The sequence below is a fragment of the Mustela lutreola genome, chromosome 5 (assembly GCF_030435805.1).
Source record: "Mustela lutreola isolate mMusLut2 chromosome 5, mMusLut2.pri, whole genome shotgun sequence".
NCBI lineage: Eukaryota > Metazoa > Chordata > Mammalia > Carnivora > Mustelidae > Mustela > Mustela lutreola.
The window spans coordinates 91,956,051-91,974,385 of NC_081294.1; the positions used below are offsets into that span (position 1 = coordinate 91,956,051).

The 18,335-nt window shown below is 36.0% G+C and overlaps 1 protein-coding gene across 3 annotated transcripts in view; it reads left to right on the forward strand.

Moving 5' to 3' along the window:
• The window catches only part of IPO11 (importin 11), a 210,303-nt gene that overhangs the window by 144,837 nt on the left and 47,131 nt on the right, over positions 1-18,335 (forward strand). The window contains exon 28 of one of the 3 annotated variants that reach the window (XM_059175081.1): positions 7,778-7,947. The exons of the other annotated variants lie outside the window; for them this stretch is intronic. Within the exon in view, the coding sequence (XP_059031064.1) occupies positions 7,778-7,799 (22 nt within the window). The 3' untranslated portion in view covers positions 7,800-7,947. Of the gene's footprint in view, positions 1-7,777; positions 7,948-18,335 lie in introns of those variants that run through there. 3 annotated transcript variants of the gene reach the window in all.

The following is an 18,335-nucleotide window of genomic DNA, read 5'->3' on the forward strand; positions in this document are numbered from 1 at the left end:
CTTTCTGGCAGCTGTTGCATGCAGATACCTTTTGCATGCCTGCCAGTGCTCACTCTGCTCATTATTCCTATTCATTCATTACTCCTATTGCTTCTCTTTCACCTTTGAGAAACTGGCAGTTATTTCCGGGAAGCCCTGGAAGAAGCTTCCATTGACTCATCTGTACAGAGTGGTTGTGTCAAGTTGACCCTCAGTTTGCATTTGCCAAACACTTAACATAATCATAGAATGTACACGAAACAGCAGCATGTGCTCTTCTTGTTAACATTCATCAGTAATGGAGCCCTTAAATCCCCAGATTTATTAGAGATCCAGGAAAAAGATTTGGAGTAGAGACTATAGGTTGAAAGGAAACTGGAGAAAGCAGGTGGAATTCTGGGTGGTAAAAGGGCCCCAGTTTTGTTGCCTTACCTGAAATCTTTGCCATCCTTGGACATTTTTTTATTTGTCTTCCATTTGTTCATTTGTCAAACTCCTTCCAGTTTCTCAGCCTAAAAGCGATTTCTTCCTTCTTGAAATTTTTGGACTGCATCATACATTCATTATCATGTATTGCTTGCTCTGTTTTTGTGCTTTTTATGTATTTTACCTCTGGGCTTTTTGGAGGTTGGACCCATGTGTGTAGGGCGTATAGTGAAAGGCTTATGGTTTAGGCTCTGAACCACGCTGTGTAGATTTGAGTTCTGGCTCCTGAAATCACTGTGTGATCTTGAGCAAGGTATTTAACATATCTCTACCCTCATCTATAAAATAGAGCTACACTGTTGGATTGTTCTGTGTATTAAGTTGACATAATGCATGTATAGTACTTAGGACAATGCTTAGGAAGTGGTGTATGCTCAGTGTAAATAAATTCTGGTTGTGGTGATGATAATATTTTACAGATTTTTTTTTTTTTTCTCTGCTTAACACCAGACATAGGGTACTCGCTTATAGAATACCCTGCATGGTCAGGATATTATTATCATGATGATAATAATATCATGAACAGTTAATCTCTCACAGAACACCTTGGGTTCTTTGAAATCAGGGAACAGATTTTATCTTTAGTATCCTTTGAGTCTAGCACAATGTTTGACACACATAGGCTCCCTATAATATGCCTGAATTGGATATATTTTAATAACCAATGCATTGTTCTCTTCTCAGTCTTGGATAGTTCCGAACACCCAATTATTCATGTCAAAAACTTGGAAATTGTCTTTGGCAACATGACGTCTCGCTGTTCACATGTAATCCATCACCAATAATAAATCAATGACTGCACCTCTAAATATATCTCAAATCCATACCCTCCATTTCCAGTATCTTCCACTTACTCTTCCTAGGCTGTTACATTAGCCTCCTAAATGGCTCTTTCCTCCAAGCCATATTCCACAGAGAAGATGACAGCCATGTTTTAAAAGCAGAAATGATCTTATTCATCTTATAGTTCAAAACCCGTTAGTGGTTTCCATGGGACAACCAGTCGGGGTTTGCCTTACCTCTTGAGCCCTATTCCACCCTGGTCTCTCTCAGTCATTTCTACCAGCCATGCTTGCCGTTCTCTCTCTTTGGAATGTGCTCAGCTTTTTCATGCCTCAGAATCCTGATAGATTGTGAATTGACATGCTTTCTGGTAGCTCCAGAACACTCTTGTTTTTCCTTTATAAAACTGATAGTGATTGTAAATCAAACAAGTTTTGGTCTAGTAGTTTTTCATATGTATTTTATTTTTTAGCCACAAATATTTATTTGTATTTTAAAATATAAGGACTCTTTTTAAACCTTGTTAAATTTACGTAGAGTAAAATTGACTCCAAGGGAGATTATACATTAATATAAATTTTCATACATGTAAATTGCACGACCAGCACTGCAGTCAGAACACAGGTGAGTAGCTTCATCACCTGAGGACACTCCCTTGTGCACTATATCTTGGGAATCCCATTCTCCCTGACTCCCAACTACTAGCTTCCATCCATCTGTTTTCTTTCACTGTAATTGTGTCTGTTAGAGAATGTAATATAAATGCAGTCAAGCAGTGTATAATTTTTTGAGACTGGCCTTCTCAGGCAGCATAATGCTTTTTATATTTGCCTAAGCTGTTGTATGTGTCATTAGAATATTGATGTTTTTGTTTTTGTTTTTGCTGAGTAGTATTCCATTGCACGGGTGTTATCACCCTAGCCCTCAAAGGACATTTGGGTGTCTAATGCTTTTAAGTTAACTGTCTCCCCCACTGATCTCTAGTTTCAGGAGCATGATGTTCTGGACATTGTTAGTGTGTGCCCTCACCTCCGTCCATTTCGTGTGTATGCATGCATTACACACACACACACACACACACACACACACACACACTCTTGCTGCTTTATTTACAGAATAATTTGCATGTAAGTTGAATAGATTATGGTCTTTTGCTCCTAAATGCTTCAGTGTAGGCTTAAGTATTGCCTTTAGTTGTCATGTCTTTATAGGCTCTTTGAGTCTCTCTTATTTCCTGAGTTTTTATTTCTTGTGACTAATATTTTTGAAGAATACAGCCCTTTTCTTTGTTTCCCTCCCTCCCTTTCTTTTCCCAGAATAGAATATTCCTCATTTGTGATGTGTCTGATGATTTCTGTTGATTAGATTGCAGTTATGCATCCTCGGTTGGGATATTACCTAAGTGATTGATGCTGTCCTTCCTGAAATACCACATCCACTGGCACATGGTGTCCACCAGTTTCACATTAATGATATTAATTCTCATGAAGATGTGTGATTGCTCCACTGTGTAGTTACTGTTCTTTTCCCTTGCAGCTGATTATCTGTATTGAGATACTGCTCTTCATTAAAATTTCCTCCTACATTGAGCAAAATAATATTTTTTAATTGTTACCAGAATATTTTTAATTGTAAACACCATTTCAGATTTTGATTCTCTTGATTTTGAGGTCTTTTAAAATCTGTAAGATCAGTAAGCACTATTGTAAACTATTTTTTCTATGTAAATCCATCTTGGTTGGTTTATATGATGCTATATATCTAAAAAATATAGGAGGTATATATTTAAAAGTGGTAATAGAATAATTGATTTATTCATTTTCTTGTGAAATTTCTGAATGGAAAAGAAAATGGATTTGAACTATTTGAACTATGAGATTATTTGAAGGCAGTGTTAAAGAAGGTTCCATAAGAAGAGAGAGAAAAAAATAATTCAATGAGTCAATTTCCTAGGGAAAAAAATGAGGAGGCTCTTTTAGGAGGCTGAATGTCGGGTTCAGAAATTGTTCTAATGAAAATTAGGGGGAATCAGAAAAGGAATCTGAGGAACCATTTTGATGTGTTACTCTAGAGCAAAATCAAAATGTCACAGTTCAGACTGGGGAACATTATTGTTCCTTGGAGATCATATGAAGATTTCACCAAATATGTTAGGGAATTGATGAGGTAATAATGAGATGGTTTTAATTACCTAAATAATATGATTTGGCTGTGAAGTGTTAGTAGTTAAAGCATGGGGACATATACCTTCCAGTCAGTGCAGCAGGAAGTTGAGAAACTTGAGTTCTAATCTAAAACCTTAGTGGCCAGTTGTGCCACTAATCAATGATGTGCTCATAGCCAGTAAGATGAGGAGGTCTCTGAATTCTGTTCCTGTATCACCCTTTTTTAAGGTCTTGATTTCTGTTTTCTTCTGTAGTAGTGATCTCTGTCTGTAACAGCAGCACCCCTATGAACCCTGTGAACAGAAAGGCTAATAAACTTTGTCATTCTGGATACTGGGTTTAGATTTATTGTTTGTTGTAGATGCTTTAGTTTACCTCAGCTTTTGCAATAGGAGAAAGACAAAATTTATTTTATTTTGTCATTTTTATTTAGTGTAGTTTACTAAAAATTTTATTTTCAGGTCTAATAAGAATAAATATTTTTGTGTGCTTTGGATATTTCTGGAATGGAGGACAAGATTTATTAATGTTCTAATCTTATCATCTGGTAGTTTTTACTTTAAATTTTATTTTGATGTCAATGAGTTCTTCTAAACTCTAGAGGAGAAAAAAATTTTCCTTGACTTTTTCAGGGTCCCTGAGTGGGTCTGAAAATTAAACTGACGAAGTCAAGATTAACAGGGGAAAAGCATATATATTTACTGCTTTAAGTTTTATATGACATGGGAGCCCTCAAAAGGAAGTGAAGACCCAAAGAGGATTGTAAATCTGTGTGTGTGTGTGTGTGTGTGTGTGTGTGTTTAAAGATTTTATTTATTTATTTGAGAGAGAGGGAGAGGGGAAGAGAGCACAAGTGAGGTAGGGTGGGTGGGAGGAATAGCAGAGGGTGAAACAGATTCCCCACTGAGCAGGGACCCGGATGCAGGACCTGATCCCTGGACCCTGTGCCATGACCTGAGGCAGAGGCAGACGCTTCACTGCCTGAGCCATCTACATGTCCCAAATCTGTGTTTTTTATGCTAGGTTTGAGGCAGAGTGGAAAGTTGTGGAATGAGAGAGTAGGGCACAGGGTATGAGGTAAGTTTAGCAAACAGGGAAATTTTGCAGGCCTTTTTGGATTCTTCTCAGCGTCTCTGTCTTCAGAGATAAAGATGCTCCTTTTCTCCCACTACAGTTGAGGGCACCTCTCACATAAAGTTTTTATGACCTCATTCAGGAGTAAAGGCAAGGTATGAGGGTGTGGCTGGAGGTAGAGAAGGGATCAGAGAGAGTCCTTCACACTTAGCCTTTTTCTCAGATTCCTTCAGATTTGAGTATTCTCTGTGCCACAGTGCCATATTTTGGGATATGGGGTCCAGAACCCATCATAACTCTAAACTGTATGACACAATTGAAAAATCCTTCACTATGTTTGATGTAAGTGAAAACACTAAACACAAAATGGATTTGAGAAACCTAGCTCTTATTCCATCTTTACTCTAATTCATGTCATTTATCTGATATGGGTTTTTTTTGGTGGTAATTTACCAATTTCTTCATTCAGTAGCAACAACAGTTGTTGGCCACAAAGGATAGTTCTGAAAATTATAAACCATTTTGATAAAAGATCTGTTACCTAGTATGCACCTCTGATTTTTTATTGTCATAGAAAGTGGTGGGTACTTTACCAAATATTTAGTAGGGAAATAATTCATATTATCTGAAATATTGTTATCGTGATGTAAAAGATGCTTTAATAACGAAGGAGTTACTATATAATTATAGGTATATCATTACTGGTATTTTAAGTGTATTATCAGAGTATTAGTAATAATAATCAAAGTCAGAATTAGAAAGCCTAAACACTGAGCTTTTTTGAAAAATAATGTCTAACAATATATAATATAAGCAGTTTATAGTTAACTCTTAAATCATTACCCTAAAATATTATAGTATACACAGATTTTTATTTAATAGATTCATACCATTTCAGATGTATATATGTTAAAAAGTAGTTGAAGTGTCCCTTTCACTCTCCCCAGCTTTTCTTGCCAAAGGTAACCTTTGCCAGTGCAACTTTATATCATTTTGCAATGCAAGGTGTATACCTTAATAAATTAAGGTGCTTGTTGGTGATATTGAATTTTTTTTGTATCCAAAAATCTCTTTAAAAAGTTAAAAAGGAAGAACAGAGAGGTTAGTGAACAACATTTATGTTCACCATTCTAAATTTCTTGTTTTTGCTCTTTTTTTTTTAAAGGACTAAAAGTTAGTCTGTAATATATATTCAAAGAAATGTAAATACTATATACATTTGAAAAAATTATCCAAAATTATATTATTCTATCTTTTATTTCACCTTTTTCTATTCAAAATTTATCTGTTCCTGATGGCTACAGTTTGTTCATTCTGAATATTTAAAATTTTCACATTTCCTTTTAAAATACTTATTTTTTAAATTATCAGATGTTTAGGTATGTGTGTTAGGAAAACACAAATTAACTGCTTTCTGAAAAAAAATAAGTTCCTGAGATTTCCTTTCAACAATACTTTGGAAACACAGATAAAATTACTTCCTGTCTCTCAGTTTCCTGTATCCATGGCAACCTCTGTTTTACACACTGACTGTGGAGGAACCAATGTGAAGAGTGGTGTTTCCTGAGCAAATTGTGACTTCAAAAAAAAAAAAAAAGGGGGGGGGGGAAAGGTGGAGGGGTGGAGGTCAACAGTGCCACAGAAAGAAATGGAGTTTAGAAATGTCGCTCTTCAGATTTAGAAAGAAAACCTTTACTCAAATCAGCCGAGTGTCAATAATACGAATTTCCTGGTTTCGGTAAGATTATTATTTACATATAAACTTTTAACTGAAATGGAAAATAATTTGCTTTTGTGAAAAGCTATAGTTCAGAGTTTAATTGCTTTCTTGTAGTGAGTTTGTACTTTCATAAATTAAAATATTTAATTGATACTAAATTTAATTTGGTAAAGGGACATATTATATCCAAAGACCATTATCCCTACCTCATCATTTGTCACTTTTGTTATTGTCAGATGTAATGTTTTAAATGAGCTTTAGCAAACATACTGTTTTGCAGTTCATTAAATTTAAATTATCATTTTGTCAAGCAGTGGATTAATGGCCTGGAGGTTTTAATCCTAGAACACCTTCCAAACTCATATATTATGCTATCACCACAGTACAGTTGATAATATTTAGTATTGTTGGCTGATACTAATAAAAATAAAAGAATACAGAATTTTTAGTATTATATGTAGCACTATAATTTTGAGAACTTACTGATGATTTAAAGTTTTACCTTCTTTTTTTATAGCCAAGTCTGATATGAACAGAAAAAACAAGAACAGGGCTATGTGTGGATTACATTTTTCTCTGCCTTGCCTACGACTTTTTCTACTTGTTACCTGTTATCTTCTATTCTTATTACATAAAGAGATTCTTGGATGTTCGTCTGTTTGCCAGCTCTGCACTGGGAGACATATTAACTGCCGTTACATAGGCCTTTCAAGTATTCCTAAGAATTTTCCTGAAAGTACAGTTTTTCTGTATCTGACTGGAAACAATATATCTCACATTAATGAGGGTGAATTAACAGGACTTCATTCTCTTGCAGCATTGTATTTGGATAATTCTCGCATTGCGTATGTGTATCCAAAAGCCTTTGTTCAGCTGAGGCATCTATATTTTCTATATCTAAATAATAATTTTATAAAGCGCTTGGATCCTGGAATATTTGAGGGACTTTCCAATCTTCGTACTTTGTATTTACAGTCTAATCAAGTAGCTTTTGTTCCAAGAGGAGTATTTAATGATTTAGTTTCAGTACAGTACTTAAATCTACGAAAGAATCGTCTCACTATCCTGGGGAGTGGTACCTTTTTTGGCATGATTGCTCTACGGATACTTGATTTATCAAACAATAGAATTTTGAGGATATCAGACTTAGGCTTTCAACATCTTGGAAACCTGGATTGTTTGTATCTAGAAGGTAATAATTTAACAAAAGTACCTTCAAATGCTTTTGAAGTACTTAAGAGCCTTAAAAGACTTTCTTTGTCTCATAACCATATTGAAGCAATACAGCCCTTTGCATTTAAAGGACTTGTCAACTTGGAGTACCTCCTTCTGAAAAATTCAAGAATTCAAAATGTTGCTAGGGATGGGTTTAGTGGAATTAATAATCTTAAACATTTGATCTTAAGTCATAATAATTTAGAAAATTTAAATTCTGACACATTTAGCTTGTTAAAGAATTTAATTTACCTTAAGTTAGATAGAAACAGAATAATCAGCATTGATAATGATACGTTTGAAAACATGGGAGCATCTTTGAAGATCCTTAATCTGTCATTTAATAATCTTACAGACTTACATCCAAGGGTCCTTAAGCCATTGTCTTCACTGACTCATCTTCAGGCAAATTCTAATCCTTGGGAATGTAACTGCAAACTCTTGGGCCTTCGCGACTGGCTAGCATCTTCAGCCATTACGCTAAACATCTATTGTCAGAATCCCCCATCCATGCGTGGCAGAGCATTGCATTTTATTAAGTGGACTGACTTTACAAATTGTGTTACATCTTCGACAAATGTATCCAGAGCTTGGGCTATAAAATCTCTTCATATTCACCACAAGACTACTGCGTTAATGATGGCCTGGCATAAAGTAACCACAAATGGGAAACATTTGGAAAATACTGAGAGCGTTACTTTCTGGGAACGAAGTCATACTGCACCTGCCAATAGATTTTTTCAAGAGAATACATTTGGTAATCCATTAGAGGCTACTGCAGTGTTACCTGTGCAAATACAGCTTACTTCTTCTGTTAACTTGAACTTGGAAAAAAACAGTGCTCTACTGATTGATGATGCTTCGGTGTCAGGGAAAACATCTCTCATTTGTACACAAGAAGTTGAAAAGTTGAATGAGGCTTTTCACATTTTGCTGGCTTTTTTCATCTTAGCTTGTGTTTTAATCATTTTTTTGATCTACAAAGTTGTTCAATTTAAGCAAAAACTAAAGGCACCAGAAAACTCAGGGGAAAATAGACTTGAATACTACAGCTTTTATCAGTCAGCGAGGTATAACGTAACTGCCTCAATATGTAACACTTCCCCACATTCTTTAGAAAGCCCTGGTTTGGAGCAGATTCAGCTTCACAAACAAATTGTTCCTGAAAGTGAGGCACAAGTCATTCTCTTTGAACATTCTGCTTTATAATTCAGCTTAATGTTAGTTACAGGAAAACTTCAGTGCCATGGACATGAATTCAACTGAAGCCTCCTTAAAGATTTACAAATTTTATTTGGAAATATAATGAATTATATGAGCTTAGCATTAATAAATACATGTTTTTAATAATTTACGAATACTGTATTCATTCAGCATATGTCTTCAATAGGTGCTGTATTAAGTAATGATACTAACGTTTCTGTGTACTAAGCACTATGCTAGTAAATACTTCACATTTATCCTTAAAAAACCTTGTAACTCTCTACATTTTACAGGTAAGGAACCTTAGGGAAAGTGAACTTAAGAAACTGTGCCAAATTCTTACTGTTTATGACACTTTTTAGGTCTGTCTGACTCTAGGGCACATGTTTTTCATTTCATGCTATGCTGCTGTCTAGGTGCTAATTGTGAACAACATAGGCATGGCTCCTATTCTTGGTAGAACTTGAAATCTAGAGGAGGCACATGGTTTCTCTATGGGATGGTAAGTATTGCAGGCGGAGGTGCTACTGAGTATAACATCAAGTGGAAGTGGTAGGTGGCTTTATGAGAACAATGACACTGAGACTGGATCATGAAGGATAAGCAGAAATGAAAAGAGTTGAGTAATAGGTAGAGGTAACTTCGTATCACAGAAGTCAAAGAAAGAGAAAGAATGCTGCTTTTCATGAAGTAACATTCAGTGTGACCAGTTATGAGTGGTGGTGTAAGATTTGCAGCTGGAGAGAGATACCAGATGGTGAAGGATATTGTAATTTAATATTTTCCTTAGAGCAGCAGGGAGCCATGGAAGGATTTGAAATAGTGGAATGACTTAATCAGATTTACCGTTTACAGGGTAATTTCTTTCTGGAAGGAGCAATGAGACTAGATGCAGAGTTAATTGGGTAGGAATTTGCATCACCAATCCTGGGGTGAGGTACCAGAGACCTGTGCCAGAGTAGTGGAAAAGAGAATGGATGGATGGATTCTGGAGCTTGGTGGTTGGCTAAGGGGTGGCAAGTAAGGGATAAATCAAAGATGGTAATTTTTTGGCTTAGGCAGCATTTGGTTGCATTTAATGAACAAAGGAATCAAAAGGAGTGGGGATATGGGTGGGGACAAAATAATGAGTTCAATTTTGGATACACTGAATTTGAGATACACATCTGATCTCCAAGTAGAAATATCCCAAAAGCAGAAGATTACAGGAGAGATCTGTCTAGTAAAGGTTAATAATTTGTAAACTTCCATTTGTCTAGTACACCAGAAGTATATGATCCTCTCTTAACAATAACATCAACCATTTGAGTCATGACTTTGGGAGACAGGTAAGTGAGGAAGAATAAGATGAAAGAGCTTCCAGGAGATGTTAGTGGCCTTGATTGGGAATCTTTAATGTAAATAGATGGTAATTCAAGCCATGGAGACTATGTATGGATTATCTCTATTAGTATAAATTCATACTGTGTAGAATATTGGGCATATAGTAAGTGTCCATCCTTGATCTATTAACAGAGACCTGAACTACAAATACGTGTTAAAAAATTTTCCTTGAATGTTACGTATTTCATGTTTGTGCTGTCCTTCCTCTTCCCCCACATTTCTCTTTTTTATTATTAAAAGTTAATACTTCCTGTATAAAATTAGCCTGAAACAGTCTGGGAGTATTTAAACCAAGTGGTAATTATTGAGTCTGTATTGTGAACCTGAGGTAATGATAAGAATGATTGTGTTGTCCCATATACCTTAAGGTGGTGCTTCTCAAACCCAGAATCACCTGGGTTGTTAAAATACAGATTGTTGCCCCCCACTCCTCCCAGAATTCTTTATTCAGTAGGTCTGGAGCGGGGCCTGTTGAGTGTGTGTGTGGGTAAGTTTGCTGATAGTGCTGGTCTGGGGATCATGGCTTTGAGATTATACTAGAAATTTCAGAGAAATTAAAGCCACATCTCTCCACCCTCCCCGCTCCCCCACCACCCCACCACCCCTACAAGAGTTTTCATTGTTCTTTTCCCTGTCTGGTTTAAAGCTTTGTCCTTGGTTGTGATGATAGGAGTAACCTGAATACATTTAAATAAATCTGTTCTTACATAAATTACTTATTTCATTGGGGAAAGATATGTGGTATTTGTTTCACCTTGAAAATGTTTTTAATAATACACTTCTATTGTTGTATCCACACAACTCCAGTTACGTTTTTTATTTAATTACTGAAAGTACATGCTCTTTGAAAAAAGGAATTCAGAGAATACAGAGATACTTAAAATGAAAGGTGAAAACTCTTCCATGTCTCCCTTCTCTACCACCTAGACCACACTCTCTTGAAGATGTTAGAAGCAGCCTAGGTGGTTATTTGGAGTTAGGAAATAACCATAAACAAAGTATTTATCTTGTCCTTACTGAAAAACTCCCCCAAATTTGAAGAAGGAAATTTAGAAATTTTATCAAGATTTAAAAATTTTTATGTATAACTTATAATTGATAACTGATGTAGGCTCAACTAGAAAATTTTAATCTTATTAATATTGTTTTATATATGGAGTTGTTGTAGTTGTATATGGTGGTATTTATTAAGTACTCATTCCAGTTTCTGTCAGCAGCTTTTCCTTTTAAAAATGTTAGGTCATATAACACTGTTGTTTGATAGTTGCACAATTTAAAACCTTACTTAAGATAAAATTGATTTGAAGTGATAATATGCATAGAAAGTTTTAACAGTATAATTTGTGCATATGATTGTTTCACATTTTAGGCTGCACCACCTCAAACAGCAAAGTTTAAACTAAGTAATATTCTCAATTAATACAGGTGAAGAAACTTTTCTCAAGATTACTGTGTTTCTCTACTGTTTAGTAAAGTTTTCTGATGAGAGCACAGAAGAATAAAATGGTTGTGTTTTTTGGTAGTTTTATATACCGATCCATTTTTTTTTTTTTCCCCACTGACTTCTGTAAAAGTGTGGTAAGGTTCCAGGGCATTCCTAAAAAGCTCCCCTTTAGGGACGCCTGGGTGGCTCAGTTGGTTGGACGACTGCCTTCGGCTCAGGTCATGATCCCGGAGTCCTGGGATAGAGTCCCACATCAGGCTCCCAGCTCCATGGGGAGTCTGCTTCGCTCTCTGACCTTCTCCTCACTCATGCTCTCTCTCACTGTCTCTCTCTCAAATAAATAAATAAAATCTTAAAAAAAAAAAAAAAAAAAAAAAAAAAAGCTCCCCTTTATCCTTTCCCCATAACAAATGAGAGGTATAGAACTCAACTACCATTTATTTATAACAGTATACTTTTTAATACATTTAAAATTCCAGTTTGGAATTTCAGAAATATGTATCTCACTTCTGGGATAATTGGGAACTTACTCCCAGTTCCCTTCTAGCATTGGAATAGAGATGTTTGATGTCAGATTGTCCTTGAGGACTTGATTGTTAAGAAGAGACACCTCAACAAGAGAAAGCAGGAAATCAGGAATGTCCCAGGTGATGGAGTGGTGGAGCCTGGGTAAGATGCCTCGTGGGCTTTTGGAGGTGAGGGGCTTGCCACTGTTGTTAGCCAAAGACAATGTTGGGGCACGATAAGGATGGACATTGTTTGAGAGTGAGGGAATTGTATAAATTCACTGTAGCAGGGAAAGAAGATCTTTGGCTACCTCTTTGTTCTCCACTTTTCTCAACTTTGTACTCTCAATGGAGTTCTTGGACTTTCTCCTACATAAAGTGCCAGGGTTACACACTTCTCTTACCTGTGTCTTGAGTCAGCAAGCATTTTTACTCAATTATCTTATCTCCATTAAAACAATAACCGTAAAATATGCCATATTTGTTTTTAAGGGTCACAAAATGGGAGGAAAAAGGCTAGGGAACCTTTTACAAGGTTCTGAAAAACAGCTTTAATGCTAGGCCTTCCTAGCAAACTGGTCTCACAAGAACATAACCCATGTCCTCACGATAAGGATCGCATACCTTTACTTGCCTTTGTTACCAAAGTCCTCTTTTGATCATGTAACACTTTTCCAGTGCACGTTCTTTTTATTTTGGTCTGGCTGTGCAACATATAACCATACTCTAGGAATGTAACTCCAATCCATGAATATCTTTTCATATGACTTTAGTGACAGCAGAGTTGGCTTTTTTGTTTGTCCTGTCCCATATTCATGATTATCTTGTATTTATTTATTGTATAGTTTTATCAGCAACAATACCAAGCATTTACAAATGGTAAGGTCAGATGCCCACCCTCATTATTATGAAATCTCTATAAAGTTCTCTTATATTCCTTTTTAAAAATCAAGAACCACTCTATCAAATGATTCCTGTAAGCATTCAAAACAAGTATTGCTGTGATTTTCAGCATAATGTTTTTCCCACATAATGCTCTATCAGTCATTTGTCATCTTTTGATGGAAACTTAGTTTTATCATTGGGTATTGTTCTTAAAGTGTAGTCTTTGCTTTTGAAAGTCTCAGAAGGTGGCAGTTTCTTCTCATGGCATCATAAATGGATTGGTAGAGTTTTTCTTACTATCTTAAAGATTACGGGTTGCTTTGTTTTGCTTGTGTATGTGCACTCCAAAAATTAATGGAGGGAATAGTTGATAATATAAAGACTTTTTATTTATTTTTTATTTTTAAAAAATATTTTATTTACTCATTTGACAGAGATCACAAATAGGCAGAGAGGCAGGCAGAGAGACAGAGGGGTGGCACACTCCTGGCTGAGCAGAGAGCGGGACATGGGGCTCAATCCCAGGACCCTGAGATCACGACCAAAGCCAAAGGCAGAGGCTCAACCCACTGAGCCACCGAGGTGCCTCTAAAAAGCCTTTTTGAAGATTATTGTTGGAATTTTAAAAATCCAACTTTCATTTTAAAACAACTTAGTGAATTTCCACTAACAATTTTTTATCCTATTTCCTTGCCACTATTTTTCAAGGGAACTAGATTTATTAATACTCTTTTCCATGACCATGTAGAGAATTACTGTATAGAAAGAATATATGTTTCCATCTACGTGACAAAAGTATTTGCAGCTAGCTAAATCCCGGAAAATATCTAGAGGGGAAAAAAACTAATCTTAGTGTAAATGTCACCACTTTTGTGGCCTCTGGTGTGGTAGAAAGTCTGGAATAAGACTGTTTAGTCAGGTCTTTCTTATTTTGCCCTTTTCTTTAAATAAACTGCCGTTTATTGTTTATTGCTTACTAATCCTATTAAACAGTATAAGTAGAGAAGTGTCATTAAGGGAATATTTTATTTGTTGTGGTTTTTAATGCTTAAATCTTATTATTTTCTTAAATTACCCTAACTTTAGTGACCTACTATATTTAAGATACAAGAATGCAAGAGTGACTTCAAATATTAATCATTTGTATGTGAGGTATGAATAGTGTAGTTGTGGTCTGGTTAGGTTAGAGAAAAATGCTATTTATTTATTTCTTGGACTTCCTATGAAAAACTGTTAAATCATCAATTTTTGATTAGAGAACTGTTCAGAAAAAGTAATTGAAAATTTTGTGTTTCTGCATGCCTGTTTTCTTCCCAGGTCCAAGGGGATGAAGATATGATACAAATAGATCAATCCATCACTTAGAAAGTATAAAGTACATGGTCTTTGGTGAATAGATCATTTCTCTGAAAAGTAGAACTATAAAATGCTCACTATAAAAATGCTAATAAAAATTGGACAGTTAGAAACTAGAGTCCTGTTCATATTCAATGTAATATTTATTGTTTGGGCTGACCAAATGAATATTAGAAATGTCATTTATTTATGCCTTTGGGAACTAAAAGTTTTATTCTTCTTTTCAAGGGTGGTTTGTTTTCTGAACCCTTGTGGTTAGGTTCATAATTACACAAAAGGATAGAAATATCTTAAGCCAGCATAGTTTTTAAATTGATTCAATAAACAAAGATGGATTGATTTTTTTTCTTTAGTATTTCGTTTTCAGAATCCCTCTGCATGAAATTTCTGCAACTCAGTCTACAGATACTTTTATATACCCAGAAAATGCCTTAAGATGCCATAGCTTCAGAAAATAATAAAGGAAGATTAAGAACTATAGTTTTACTCATGTGAATTTAACAGAAAAAAAGAAGTTTACTGAAAACTATGTGGAATTGTTTAAAAGGTCAAATAATATTTAGTATAGAATTTCAAGCCCTCATCTATTTAATGTTTATATATGTGTAACATCACTTATAACACACTTGAATAACCAAACAAACACATGTTTATAAAAGCTTAATCTTCTTTCGTAGTTTGTAACTTGTATCTATGTGAATACATTAATATATCTACCAAGTATGTGCAATAAGAAAAGGAAAAGTGTTTGTGACAAAGAAAAAGAAGAAACATGTTCAGGTTACCAGTACTTTTTCCCCGTCGCTTTTACCTTCATTCTCTCCTTTCATCTTCAATGTTAAACTTGTCTTGTGTTGTCTGAAATATTTCAGAAATAGATTACAGCCACCTTCTGCTCTACTTTCTGCCTCATGTTTAGTGTAATCAATTGTAATATGTTATCTATAATTCAACTATCCATACTTGTAATTTCCAAAAGAGATTAGCACAAATAATATTACAAAAATAAAATGAGGGAGGGCAGTTCTTGAGCTCTGGGGGTCATTAATTCCCATGATTATTTATTGAGTGGTCACATCATGTCCTGTGGGACATAAAAAAATAACACATGGGCTGTATTTAAAGATTTTATTTATTTGAAAGAGAGAGAGATCACAAGTAGGCAGAGAGGCAGGCAGAGAGAGAGAGAGGAGGAAGCAGGCTCCCCGCAGAGCAGAGAGCCCAATGCCAGACTCTATCCCAGGACCCTGGGACCATGACCTGAGCTGAAGGCAGAGGCTTTAACCCATTGAGCCACCCAGGTGACATGGGCTGTGTTTAAAGTTAACGGAGAGTCTTAGAGCAGGTGTGTAGAGATGAACAAATAAAGAACATTAGGAGAAAACTAGATGGCACATGAGTTGCATGCTAAATGACTAGTGCTGACATTTTATGCTACTGCAAATTCCAAGGACAGAGTGCTCAGTTACAGTGGTGTGGCCAGAGAAGGCCTGTAAAGGAAGTGTGAATTAAGGCGAATAGAAAAAGGAGGAAGAACATTGTGAGGGGCAGGAAGGGAGTAAGCAGATATGAGTTAGCAGCTATTATATTTAAGAGGTAAGGACTTAATTGCCTGAAAGCCATGAAAGGAGGAGCAGCTTGTGAAAGGTGGGATTGTTCGATGTTGAAGTTCTTGATCGCCCCCTGAAAATTCTTAAGGAGAAAGCATGAAATTTAAGAGACTGGAGTAGAAAGCATCCATTTGCCTCCTTGAAGCCCTCAGTAATGAAGTGAGTAGGATCAGTTGGATCCCATTTAACCTTGTAAAATGAAAATAAATTTTTATCAAAATTGGGATTGATTGATTTTTTTGTGCAAGGTGGGTTAACTTAGATTGCTAAGACCTCAAGTGATGGTAGAATGATCAAGATTCTGGGGATCACTGATGAGAATTAGAGAGTGATAATTTGCCAGTGCTTCTTTAACTCCGTTCAGGGGACTGGATCCTCTCCCTTCAGACAAGTGCCTCTTTGTATGTCAGAAATATCCATTAAATGGAGAAAAGTACTTATTCAGGATATCATACTTTAAAAGAAAAAAAAAAAACTCATTTGTTGCTTGTTTTCTTTGTCCTTTCTGCAAATTTTTTAGTCCATCGTGGATGGACACTTAGGTTGTTTCCATAATGTTGCTGTTGTAAATTATGCTGCAGTAAACATCTGGGTGCATGTATCTTTTCAAATTAGTGTTTGCATATTCTTTCGCTTAAATAGGAGTAGTGGAATTACTGGATCATATGGTAATTTCATCTTAATTTTTTGAGGAGCATCCATATTGTTTTCCACAGTGGCTCTACCAGTTTGCATTCCCATGAACAGTGCGCAGGGATTCTTTTTCCTCCATATCCTGCCAACATTTGTTTCTTGTGTTTTTGATTTCAGCCATGCTTACAATGACCTCTCACTGTAGTTTTGATTTGCATTTTTCTGACGACTGAGTGATGTTTTCACATGTCTCTTCCATCTTTTCACATGTCTGTTGGCCATGTCTTTGGAGAAATATCTGTGCATGTCTTCTACCCATTTTTAATTGGATTTTTTTGGGTGTTCAATTGTGTAAGTTCTTTATATATTTTGGATACTAACTCTGTAAGGGATATGTTATTTGCAAATACTTTCTCCCATTCCATAGGTCGCCTTGTAGTTTTGTTGATTGTTTCCTTCACTCTTCAGAAGTTTTCTCTTGATGTAGTCCCTCACTTGAATTTTTGCTTTTGTTTCTTTTGCCTCAATGTCAGAGAAATTACTACCTCTGCTCTCCTCTAGGAGTTTTATGGTTTTATGGTTTCAGGTCTCACATTTGGGGCCTTAATTCATCTTAACTTGTACATGGTGTGAGAAAGTGGCCCACTTTCATGCTTTGTCATGTAGCAGTCCATTTTTCCCATTTACATTTTTTGAGAAGACTGCTCTTTTCACACTGCATGTTCTTGGAGGTAGCCATTTTTTTAATCTCCAGAGTTTACCATGATGTCTAACACATTTTATGGACTCATGGAATGTTGAATAAAATGAATGAATGTAACTGTGGTGGCATATTCACCAGGGAGGTTTGGCAAGGATAATATGACACTCTGATCACTAATTTTTTTTTTTTTAAAGATTTTTATTTATTTATTTGTCAGAGAGAGAGCGAGCGAGAGCGAGCACAGGCAGACAGAGTGGAAGGCAGAGTCAGAGGGAGAAGCAGGCTCCCTGCGGAGCAAGGAGCCCGATGTGGGACTCGATCCCAGGACGCCGGGATCATGACCTGAGCCGAAGGCAGCTGCTTAACCAACTGAGCCACCCAGGCGTCCCACTAATTTTTTTTAATAAATCAATTATTAATACTCATTGAGCCAGTCTTCTGAAATGTGACCTTGGGACTATAACAAGTTGTAAAGTTTTGTCTGGAATAATCAATAATCAGTTTTGTTTGTTTGTTTTTTACCTCTTAAGTTTTGATTTCTCCACTGTGCTATGGAAGCTGTATATAGACTAGTAGGGAGTTTAGCTATTCCTTTCAGGACTCTAATTGCTGCCTCCTACTTAATGTGAACTCTCAACTTGCTAGTGAACACTGGTTTGAGAGGTTAAGAACCAAGTGAGAGTTAGAATTAAATGGTTCCCCCTGGCTACCTTCACTTCTTCCATATTATATACCAGATTTGATACCAGGTTTGACTGATGTGCATGAGAGGACATTAAAAGACAACACACAGAGAAGGATGCTTATCAAGTGTTGACTTAGAACTCAAAATGTAGCACATATGTAAGGGAAAAAACGGGCTGTTTTTAATTTAAAAATGAAACAAAACAATGGGACACCTTGGTGGCTCAGTTGGTTAAGAGTCCCATCCGACTGTTGATTTTGGCTCAGGTTATGATCTCAGGGTTATGAGATTGAGTCCCATGTCGAGCTCTGTTTTGGGCATGGAGTCTGCCTGAGATTCTCCTTCTGTCGCTCCCCACTGTTGCCTTCCTTGATCTCTAAAAGAAGCAAACAAACAAACAAAAACCAAAAAAACCCACCTAATTCTTATCTTTTGTTTAGAGAGGTAATATATACAAGATTAAGTACAGTACCTTCTCTCCTCCCAACCCATTCTGTTTCATTTC